Raw genomic sequence first — 12,561 nt, forward strand, 5'->3', positions numbered from 1 at the left:
TTTACGCTGTTACCTGATTTGTTTAATTCATTTATTGAATCAGGTGCTAAAACAACGCAGACAATGCATGCAAGTCCCACAATCAGCAGGCGGAATTAACCAAAAATGAAACCAAAATATTTGATAAACAAACATACTAGGGGCTTAGGCAGTGTAAAATGTGTAAATAATTGATGTTCGAATTCTGTGAAAATATCCTGGGCTTTCCGCGCATTCACAGATCTGTGCAGGCCTAGACACTGTGTGTTCAGTTTAAGCTAAAATGGGTTGTAAAAGCTTGTTTTTTTCACAGGTGAACGACTTTGTGAGAGGAAAGTCTATGCAAAAAGATGGCACTGTTCCTCTAGCTTCTGAAATCCTGACTGGCGGATGTGTGAGTACTGCTTTCTGCTTTGATAGATGAATGTATAATCCATACATCACATAGTAACAGTTCCTTTGGAAATCCCGACAAAAGGTGCTTAGTTTTGAATGTCAGTGGGCTTGGAGGTGTAAGCCTGGCCCTGAGGGAACACTTCTCTTCCTTTGTTATGTGACTTAAAAAGACACTTCAGCCCATCAGTGTTTAAAAACATGTATAAAACACTTCTCCTCTGTCATCTCGCCTGTAAATCATAGTCTTCGGCCCTACGGCTGTGAGTTCTCAACTTGCTCCTCACAAGCATGCAAAGACAATCACTTACCCTTTTATTAGAAGCTTAAATGTAAGATTGACATTAACACATCGTTTCCATATGCTCTAGTTTATTCTAGACTGAACTGAAGTGTGAAAGTGAATTATGTTCTTATGGTCTTTATTTTATTTAGAGACCCCTGTAATGTATGTTAAAGAAATACTAAATATCAAATTTAGTAATTTCTAAATTAAACTATTCTTTTCAAATGTTCCTCTGACCTAATAAAATCCCAGTAAACGAATATTGTAAAAGGTTAAAATGAAAGGATAAAGCTTAATCCTTTAATAATAAAGCAGTCATTCATTTTTATAGAAATGTGACTATCCATTTTAGTATCGCTGTTTCTATTTGGGGTCAGTCTGTTTGGCCTTTTAAGGTTTTTAAAACCCCAAACAATAAGGCTGAGACCACATGGTGCATATGAAAAAGCAGCAGACAACCCCTTTACCTGCGAGCTGTGTAGTTTTTTATTGATAAGCTGTCAAACACTGACCTGTCCAAGCCCGGGACCCTGAGAACCACAACATAAAAGAGCCTTTTTCATGTGACAGCTATCACTAAAACGTTTCTACACCCTCCTCATTTCTACATGTGTAGGTTTCCATTTAAAAGTGTCACAGACACTCCGATGATTGTAAATCTCGATTATACCGACATGAGTGCATTTAGCCCACAAGATCTGCAAGCTGATAGTTGGCCCTCTAATGAAAAGAGATGGCCATGGAAACATCGGCTAGGTTGCAGATGAAGTCAGCTCAGAATGGCAGCTTGTGAAGAGATGTGTTTTTCCTCGTCTGATTTCTCTGACAGCTCTTTTCATCCCGGCCGAATCCCCGGTGTTTGGTCTGGCAGGATCCGCTGTCTTTCTCACGCCTGCACACGTGCCACTCGCTCAAAGCTATGTTTATTGACACTGCAGCTGTGGCAAATCAAATCTATTTATTTGATTTGAGAAGGAAAAGACTAGACTGCTGATTTGTGCACCATGAGTGTTCCTGTCTGAGGGAAGAGGGTGTGAGGAAAGCAGTGTTGAGGAGTAACTAACTAAGAATAGTAGCAATGCTAGTAAGTTAAAGGAATAATTTACCCAAAAAAGAAAATTCTGTTTCCATTTACTCATACTCATTTTGCTCTAAACCCATGTGGCTTTCTTTCTTCCGTGGAACACAAAAGAAGTGTATGGGACTGAGGCTAACATTCTGCCTTACATCTTCTTTTGTGTTTCACTAAAGAAAGAAAGTAAATCATACAGGCTTGGAACAATGTGGTGAGAGTGAAAGATGACAGGCTTTTAATTTGAGTAAACTATCACTTTTAAATATTTTTCAGTATTGTGACAGTACCTCAGCTGTTTTAAAAATAGTGTAGCTTCTCCAGTAACAATCTGGTTTCCAGTTGCCAACAAATAGTGAAGGCTACAAACAGCTACATCACAGCTTTTGTTGTGTTGTATTGTGCATGCAGTTAACGGAGCAAATTAAGGCAGTAATTCAACATTTTGTCCTAGAAGGTTTTTCTGTCTTACACGGAGCATTGAAAACTCAATATGATTCATTGGTTTGAACGGTGTGATTTAGTGAATCAGTTTGTTCATTCTGTTAATTTAAATTAAGTGGTTCATTAAAAAAAAGATTCATACAGCCAATTATACAGGTCATCACCAAATTGTTGACAAAAGGCCCAGCGCATAATTTTACTTGTCCTTTTTTATTGTAAAATAGATTTTGTTAAATACTGTTGTTTTTGTCTCAAGTGTTTTTTAGTTTCATTAGTTTTGTGTTCAAGTTTAAAACCATAGTAGAGATCCTGATTGGATTTTTTTTGTTCCAGAAAAATGCACCCCCCAAAAAGATTCTAAACATTTCTAAATGTCTAATAATATGTCTAAACATATTACAGCCTAAAATAGCTTTAATGTAGTTTGCTACTTTTTGTTAGTATTTTGTAGTGTAGAAAGATACTTTTTGTTAGCATTTTTTAGCATGGTTAGGTAATTTTTTTTAGCATTTTGTAGTGTAATTAGCAAATTTTTGCTAGTATAGTGTAGTTAGCTACTTTTTGTTAGCATTTTGTAGTGTAATTAGCAAATTTTTGCTAGTATTTTGTAGTGTAGCTAGCTACTTTTTGTTAGAATTTTGTAATGTAGTAAGCTAATTTTTTGGAAGCATTTTGTAGTGTAGGTATTATTTTTGGAAGCATTTTGTAGTGTAGATAGCTCATTTTTGTTATCATTTTGTAGTATAGTTAACTAACTTTTAGTAGTATTTCGTTGTGTAGTTAGCTAATTTTTGGAAGCATTTTGAAGTGTAGGTGGCTCATTTTTGGAAGCATTTTGTAGTGCAGGTAGGCTCATTTTAGGTTGGCATATGAGGTAACATCACTGTTGTTTAACTTTAAATTTTGAGTAACTTGAAGGATAGCAGGTTACAATTTAAAAGTAGTTTTCCCAACAGTGGAGGAGAACAAACCAAAAATGAGAATGACCGGTAAAAGGCAAAAGATGGTTAGGATTTTTTAGGGGTTTTGATGTTTAGTAGCTCCTCTCTTCACACATTGGAGCTTCTGAATTAGACCCTTGATAGTTGCCAAGAGTTGATAGTTTGGTAAGAACGTCACGCTTCGCTTACCGAGCAGTTGGCTGGATTCTTATCTGGTTCTTGCTGGCCTTCATTTGAGGGCTGGGTTACTTAAAATACTCTCTTAGCCAACGTAAAGTGCCTTTGAGATCGGGGAAAACCATAGCACACATACTGTGATGCTTTGTTCATTTGCAGAGCGAGTTGTATAGCTATGTAATTTAGACCACTCAGCCTTGGTAATGGTTTGTTAGTCTGTTGCAAAACTTTTTTTTTATCACAGTGCTCCTTATTTCTATGTGAAAGCCTGCTTGTGAAATACCCATTTAAGTGCAAGGAATGCGCAAACGAGCATTAATGAAGTGAGGCTAATGTTTGCGTCTGGTGCTGAGCTATTGTTTTTAGAAGACTGCAGTGTTTTGTGTACATGTGTGGTGCTTGGCGATGTGCATGCATTTAAGTATTTGTCTTTCTTCTAGGTGGTGTTCAGTTGTGCTCATCTCACAAGTAGAGTGTGTATTAGGTATACCCCCCTCCAAACACATACACATGCGCACACTGCACCCGACAGCTCTCATTGCCTCCAGGGATTTACTTGCCTTGTAATTACCACTGAATTATCGAGCCAACGCTGGCTCACTTTGCACACAAATCGTATTTCTTGCAGTCACATTGCAGCACATGCCTTCCCACTCTTTAAACTGCCCTCTCCTTCAGAGGTGATTGATCTATTGTCTCCCTCTAACTGCTGTTCTTTTTGCTTGTTTGTTCTCTTTGCGTAACTTTTAAAATATCCAATTAGTACCTAATTAATGCGACTAAAAACCTGGCCCTCTGCATAATGCATTGCTCCTTGCCAAAACATGTTTAAAACAGATTGCTCTTGGGCCTGATGCCATAATTAACCATAAAAGATTACTTTCCACATAAATAACTATTAAGTTGCTTATAGCTGTGAGCTCTAAAAAGGTAGGCAGCCCTTTTTGCATGTATGTGCTATTATTTCCTCTGGGAGGGAAGTATGGGTCATTATGCTCAGTCCTATTTAAAGTGCACCATCAACGAAACGATAGTGATCTTTCATTTTTAAATATGGTATCACTTACTGGATGGGATTTTTACATTTTTCTTTGAAACTCATTTACCGTAAGACAGCCTCGCACACAAGCCTTTATTAATATCTCTGGAAGAATGGAGGAAGTACATTAACAACAAACACAGTAAATCCCTTATGTGTTCGAAAATAGGGCTGAAGAATTTCATGGAAAATGAATACATCTAATCGCACCACTCTGTTTTTCTGCATGCAGCCTCAGTAACTAGGAGCAACGGGAATGATAGGGCACGGAGGTGGTGAGCTGCCAGCCTATTTGGTGAGACATGTCTAAATGCCTCTGTTGCAGCCTCAGATGCTGTCACGTTTAAGCCGAAATGTTCCAAAGAGCTCAGAGAAACCTGTTCCAACCTGCACAGGCTTTCTATCTCACAAGTACAAGGTTGGAGACATGAGGTTGTTTTTTTGAGAGACCCCCAGGGGCCTGAATTCTGTGTGATGTTTCAGACACTGTCTGTCTAAGGCAGGGATAACCTATTCTTTCTACTCCCCCTACAAAGTGACAATCTGAGAGTCTCTCAGGACCGAATGTGAACCATTGTCCTTTTATAATATCACATTACCTTCCTCTTTTCATTTTTGATTTTAAGTCTCCATTATACATTCACTCTTACAAAGGTAACATTTGACTTGGTACCTCAGATAATCTGCAAACATGTTTATTAGTGAAGTTTTTTGAAGACCGTTATGATGTGTTTTTGGTCCTCAGGCTGGTGGATCACAGGTGATCTTCACAAACCACCTAGAGATCGTGAAAATCCGTCTGCAGGTGGCAGGAGAGATCACCACAGGGCCACGCGTCAGTGCTCTTTCTGTCATCCGTGACCTGGGCTTTTTCGGCCTGTACAAGGTAAGTCTCACTTACTCAAATCAGACTCTGGCTGAATCCCAGTTTGCATACATTTATTATGCATTAAAAGTGTATACTTTGTTTCTGATTGGAAATAACATACTATCAATCTATTCTATATCTAATCTGATTACAAAGTTATTAGTTACCGAATCGAAGTGTTCCACATTGCATTTAAAAATTTTCTAATCAGACCACAGTTGCTGACTTAAAAAAGTTAATAAGTTAATTTCTTTTAGGAACATTATATAATTACATATAATTAACATTATAATATTAGTGCTGTCAATCGATTAAAACATTTTTATCACATAATTTTTGTAGTTAATCGCGATTAATCTCAGATTTTGAAAGTGCTGAATTTGACATTATATATACTACTTTTCCTGTCAAAATGCAAAACAATATAATGCTTTAACATTTTCCAAGCAAAGACTTCAACAGAATAAAGATAGAAATTCACTAAAATAGCAACAATTCAAGTAACATTAAACTTTTTCAAAAGTCTAATTGGGAGGTTGACTTATTGAAAGAACTAGCCACCTACAATGGAAGAGTCAGGTGCCGCTTTGAACTCCACATGAAAAGCGCTTGCTGATAAAAACGTCTCATTCTGCATTTTGGTGATATTTAAGACATGACATGCTTCTGTGGTAAATAAAATGTGCCTTACATAGACTGAAAAATACTCCATAATTTTATCACTGACACTGAATCACTTCTGTGTTTGTTTGTGGTGTGTGCTTAAGTTTAATGACTCCGGGCGGACACATTACAAAGATTCCACCCTTCCAACCAGTGTTTATTCTGATATTAACTGATTAAGAAAAACGTACGCGTTAAACATTAAATTAATCGCATGCGTTAAAGCATTAATTTGTACAGCTCTAGTTTATATATATGTCTGTTTTCTTTTCTGTGATAGCTGAAGGGATACATGTGAGGAAGCTATCACAAACAAGCAAGAGGTGTAGGCAATATTGGCCTAAAAAGCATGCACAGATGAAAATTTTAAGAATCCACCAGAAATAGTATGTCATATGCGCACCTTTGGTATACTATTTTCAGTGTATTATCATTGCGGATGCACTTAATTATCCTAACCTAATATGCAATTTATAATAATAAGTATGCATATTGGGATTCAGACTCATTATTCAATCTACAGTTTTACATCCTAGAACATTGTCGCTAACCACAAAGCATCCAAAATCTGTTTAGAAGGTGTCATTTCAATTTGATAAAAGTTCTCATCAAATAGCCATCCAAAATAGAGTCTAACTCCCCTGGTAGCACACTAAAAGCCCAGGCTACCATCTTCAGCTCTCGAGCGCCTCCACCTGTGGCTTCACTCCCTCTCTTAGCCCAGAGTGCTTCAGTCATACTCCATACTCTTCAACTGTACCAGCAAGACTCATACACACCCACCCACACTCCATCAGGCCTCAATCCACCCCCTGCAGACTTCTGTAGCAATCTGACCAGGTAGCACAGCCTCTCAGAACTGTGAATGCGCCACGGCTCCCGAGTGCTGCTTTTGTGTCCCTTGTTTCCCAACGAGGCTCAGCAGCTCTGCAGGAGAACATCTCACTTTAGACTGCTGCTGCTTAATGCATCTGAGAGGGATGCAGAGCTGCATTCCTGAGGCTTTGAGCGTAGGATGTTGTGGAGAGTGAGTGTTTTGGTGTAAACAACATTGTGGGGATTGCCATAATGGCATTTGGTCGTATCTCATCCAGCGGCTGTGTTCACTGATTTTTACGTTCAGCTGGAGAGAAACCGATAAGATCTTCCCATATTTACCTCTGTGTAGATGTTTTGTTTGGTGCTAATTACATGTAGACATTGAGGATTGTTCTGTGCTGTAATAAAAACTTTCTAAAAAATAAATGTTGGGACATTTTAGCTCTTTTATGAACAGGAATAGAAGGGAGATTGAAGCCAAACCTCCAGAATAATGCACAATAATACACAATGCTTCTGTATTTTCTGAACAAAAAATCTTCAGGAAATGCTTTATGTACAATATTTTTTTCCATGCATCTCATGAAACACTACATTTGCCAAAAGTATGTGGACACCTGAACACCACATCCATATGTGCTTGTTGAACATTTAATTGAGTTGATCCTCTCTTTGATGCTATAACAGCTTCCACTCTTTGGGGAAGGCTTTCCAACTGATGTTTGAATATGGCTGCAGGAATTTGCTCCCATTCAGGTCATCAGTGAGTTCATGCACTGATGTTGGGTGATGTTGGGCCTGACTTGCAGCCTGTGTTCCATTTCATCTCAAAGTTGTTCAGTATAGTGTATATTAAGACACAAGCTGGATTTGAACTAACATCGTCCACACTCAATATGTCAGAGCATGTGTGCAACCATGCCATTGCTCTGACACTAAGGTTAAATGTTCTTCATCAAGCCCTGCCCTTTATTTCCTCAAATTGTTTAAGTGTTACTACCTCAAGTGCAGTTTCAATGTCACTAGATTACAGTAGAATGTACTTGATTTATCAGTAATTCAGGTGGCTGGTCACAGGAAAAAATGTGCGCTCCTGTCGTCTGGCTGAGGCAGGTAAGTCTCCAGGGCTCACCTGTCAGCCTGTCGTGGGAAAGGAGCGCTTATTTCAGAGTCATGGTTGGGGTGGGGGGGTTGGTATGGCACACAACAGCCTGTGTGTGTGCAAGAATGTAGAATCCGGTGCCTCCCCTTCATCTGTGTCTCTCCTGAGCCACACGGACAATGTGCTTTGAGTGCAGGAGACGCGCTGCAGCCTGCTTCTCTCAGACGGCCTGGCTCCTCAGGGTCCGGTCCAGGCACAGAGCTGTCTTTGTCAGCCTAATTACCCCGCCTCTCTCCTTCTGCCGCTGCAGGGCCTCCACCACCACTCCCTGCCCATGCTCCAAAATGAAGAGCTATAGCACACACACTCATGCATGCTTCATATCATCTTCACACTTCGGCTTGCAGGACTCTACTAGTTGACTAGGTGTCCAGAAAAAAAGTCAACAAGTTGACTAGTAGGAGGGTCAGTGTTTACCTAATGAAAATGACTATGGTCTTTGCTGTTTCTGCCAAATGCAAAGATTTGTTGATGGAGATGTGAGAGTGAGGGGTGAAAACAAACTGCACATTATTCTATTTCCAGATTCATGTTGATTGCGTTGTCATACACAGTGCAAAATAAAACTCACTGTTTTTATAGGTTGCTCTGTTTCTAGTGAGCTGCCTCACTGCCTCTTGCCCCCAATGAGCATAAATGTAGGCCTACATGGCACACTTTGGGGAAAATAGTTGATTTCTATCATTTGTAATTATTTGTATCGATATTGAATGGATCATAAGGATATTTTATAATCAATCTTTTTGGGGGATTTATTTTTCCACCTAGCTCATCACAGTTCTTTCTGGGATAGTCTTCCCGGCAAAGGATATGTTCCAAATTTGGACAAAATTAGATGTCTTATGAGGCAGCATTATTAAGCAACCTAGCTTTTGGAAGAGTCTTCTCATCAGGAGCACCTATGATGCTTTGAAATGTTGCCTACGAAGAAAGCTCACTAGGTATTGGAACAGACTCGTAGTTAGTTTCAGGGTGATTTGCAAGAATTTTTGCTTGCATGTAAACAAACAAATATACACTCACTGAGCACTTTATTAGGAACACTATATGGTCTTTTACTGTTGTAGCCCATCCGCCTCAAGATGCGACGTGTTGTGCATTCTGGGATGCTATTCTGCTCACTACAATTGTACAGAGTGGTTATCTGAGTTACCGTAGCCTTTCTGTCAGATAGAACCAGTCTGGCCATTCTTTGTTGACCTCACTCATCAACAAGATGTTTCCGTCCACAGTACTGCCACTCACTGGATTTATATTTTGTTTTATTTTAGCACCATTCTGAATAAATTCTAGAGACTGTTGTGTGTGAAAATCTCAGGAGATCAGCAGTTACAGAAATACTCAAACATTTCAACATGGTTGAAATCACTGAGAACACATTTTCCCCCATTCTGATGTTTAATGTGAATATTAACTGAAGCTCCTTACCCATATCTGCATGATTTTATGCATTGTACTACTGCCACACATTTGGCTGATTAGATAATCGCACGAATAAGTAGGTGTGCAGGTGTTCCTAATAAAGTGCTAAGTGAGAGAGAGTGTGTGTGTGTGTGTGTGTGTGTGTGTGTGTGTGTGTGTGTGTGTGTGTGTGTGTGTGTATATATATATATATAATATATTTGGCCATAATGGATGCAGTTTGTAGATTGACTAATCGACTAGTCGGTTCAACCCCTACGTCAGAGTGCATTGCAGCAAAATGTTGACGTTTTCTCAACTTCTGGTCACATTATGGGGTTTAATTTTCACAAACCCTTGTGTTCTCTCTTTTCCTTGCTTTTTCCCCCTTCTCTTCCTGTCTTTGCAACACACAGGTCCCATTGATATTAATGGATTCGCAGCGCAAACTCTAGTGTGCAGGCAGGCAACCATAATACACATGCACTTGCACCTGTGAACCTGCCATGTTGTGAATTTATCTTGCACAAAGAGAGCCAGTGGATCCAGATGTTCCATATTTACTTCTGCCTTCACCGGCAGTCCTTGAGCTGCATTAACAGCCCCCACTTCCAGCACACTTGGATTTGCCAAAGCAGATGAGCCAAGCCTGACCTTTTTGAAGCAGGGCAGATTTTTATATGCTTTTGCAGCAGGCAGTCTGGCCTGGCCTATAGCAGAGAGAGAAAGGTACACAAAGATCTCTTCAGGAAAAAGATACCTTGGCTATCTGTGCTACCTGTGTACATGCTGGAGATTAACCTTGCGAGTTTAATGAAGCCTGTCTAAAGCGCACTTCAGCAGGGCTTTAAAGCGTTCTGTTGAGAGGAAAATCTCCCTGTTTCTCGCCTGCTGGTGGCTCGCCAGCAAGCTGGAGACAAGGAAACTGAATCTCGTTGAAGGTATGGCTTTGTTTACGGTGACAGACACTGCAGTAGTCTGTGGCGCATTTTGCGCTGTTGCTTTTCTTCCATTTTCCATCCAAGAAAAAGACATGGTCACAAACTCTTTGAGGCACAAAACAGACATTGAAACAGACAGACACATACTTTCTCTCTCTCACACTCACACAAACACACACACACACACACACACACACACACTAATTCCAAAGAGCTGACATTAACACACCATAAACCAATCTCCCAGAATACCTCACAAAACTACAATGTTTCTGTGGTTTGTGAACTTAAACACTCCAAAATGTGTTTTATACAGGGATACTTTATAAAATAAAGTGGGGCTTAAAAGAGTCCACATTGAAAATCTGTTATTCAAAATCTAATTGAAACCTTAAAATAAATCGGAAGTTTTAGGATTTTCAATCATGCTTTGGTAACATGGATCATCAGGATTTTCACATTTCATAAATTCAAAATAGATGCATTTTCAAGAGTTGGCTTTGACTATTGAACCCCACTGTGCCTCTCAATATATTTTCATATTGGATAAATCCTCTGGTTAAACATGTCCATCTTCCTCCCTCAGGGTGCAAAAGCCTGTTTCCTGAGAGACATCCCTTTCTCAGCCATCTATTTCCCCTGTTACGCTCACACCAAGGCAGCTCTGACTGACGAGGAGGGGCGAGTGGGACCTGGCAGGCTTTTACTGGCAGGGGCGCTGGCGGGTAAGCCACCACGTACTCTCCGGTAGCTGCCTGCCACCGCTGGCTCCATTGTGGTTGGCCGTAATTAGAGTGCTCAGTGATTTAGGCTGTGTTTTGAAGTGCGGTGCGCCTGCCAAGGGTCGGATATTTTCCACTGTTAATACTGTATATAGGGGTTGGAAGTTTGTGCTTTGAGCTATGAGTGTTAAAAGGAGAAAAAAATCACAACGTCCCAAAGTAGCCATACTGCAGCAGAAGCAATAAACAGATCTTACAATACTGACATGATCAGGCCAAAACATCCAAGATCTGACTTTCAATATTTTTACAAGTCTCTCTTTCCTCGTCACATATAAAATATGATCCAGATCTGATGTTGTTTTTTAATATTTGACTCTTGTGGTTCATCTTAAAGAAAACATAATTTTAAAGGCAACGTTTGTAGCCAAGCCAGTATGGTTTGGAATGTAAGTCAAAGAGAATTAATATTTATTTCTAATCCTTTTTGCCTGATGGCTACATTGGATTTACTGCTTCTAGACTCGAACTTTGGTGTGATACAAGATGGAAAAGCCATACATGGTCAAACAGAGCTTAGCATTCCAAAATGTAGTATATGTCATCCCTGTCAGATGGTTTAAAGCAAGTTTTTTATGGTTAGTTATGTTCTTATGGCATGTATCATATAAATTGCCATTTATCAGCAATTCAAGCTTTAAGCCAATTAGTGATTTACATTCAGGCCGGGAAATTTAATTACACGCTCCATTTGTGTGCCATTATTGGTGAGGCAGACTTCTGTGGCATCAACCAACATACAGTTGGCGTTTCCCCTACTTCTGCTTGATTCTAAAGAATGGGTGTAAAGATTAATTTAGACTTGCATTAGTTAAAGGAAGAGACCATTAAAAAAATACTGTCTTTATTTGCTCACCCTTGTGTTGTTCCAAAACGGTTTGATTTTCTTTCTTCTGTGGAACACAAAAAGAGATGATTAGTAGAATAGTCCAGGTTGCTCTTTTTTTCATACAATGAAAGCAAACAGTTACCAAAGGGCTGTCAAGCTCCCAAAAAAAACAAAAAAAATGTAGACCACATGACCCATGCACAATATTCCAAGTCATCTGAAGCCAAATGATAGCTTTCTATGAGGAATAGATTAAAATTAAAATGTTTATCTACTATAAATCTTGCTCTCCGCCGCAGCTCTCACAACATATTATCATGACAACTCGTAATAATTCATACGAGATGGCAAAATCATATGATATGAATCGACTTACAGTAGCTCATATGAAACTTTTATTCCTATAGAGACCAGCCAATCAACAAACAGAATTTCCTATTGATACAAACGGGCATTAAATTGAAGCCATCCTCCAATTCAACACAAGGACACATCAGTGAACAAATTTGGCTGCTCATTCCATTAGTGTTGTCAAAAGCACAAGAACGTTGTTACCAAGTCAGTACTAAAATTGACCACATTACCAGTTTTTCTTCAGTTCTGGTAGAATCGAGCACCTACTCAGTCCGTCTGACTAACACACGACTGTTTCAAATGCTCACACACTCATTTGAAAAAAATCTTGATATGATCTTGTGTGATTTATTAAACCGTAGAAGTCTGCAATCTTAGTCAGCATGAGCTATGTGCTTTAAATGAATGTGT

The 12,561-nt window shown here is 39.3% G+C and overlaps 1 protein-coding gene across 1 annotated transcript in view; it reads left to right on the forward strand.

Annotated features, from left to right (window-relative positions):
• LOC127619831 (electrogenic aspartate/glutamate antiporter SLC25A13, mitochondrial-like) overlaps window positions 1-12,561 on the forward strand; it is a 53,643-nt gene that overhangs the window by 32,954 nt on the left and 8,128 nt on the right. Inside the window, 3 exon segments of the mRNA XM_052092845.1 lie at window positions 293-373; window positions 5,077-5,217; window positions 10,772-10,910. Coding sequence (XP_051948805.1) covers window positions 293-373; window positions 5,077-5,217; window positions 10,772-10,910 — 361 coding nt within the window.

Source organism: Xyrauchen texanus, chromosome 26 (assembly GCF_025860055.1).
Source record: "Xyrauchen texanus isolate HMW12.3.18 chromosome 26, RBS_HiC_50CHRs, whole genome shotgun sequence".
Taxonomy (NCBI): Eukaryota; Metazoa; Chordata; class Actinopteri; order Cypriniformes; family Catostomidae; genus Xyrauchen; species Xyrauchen texanus.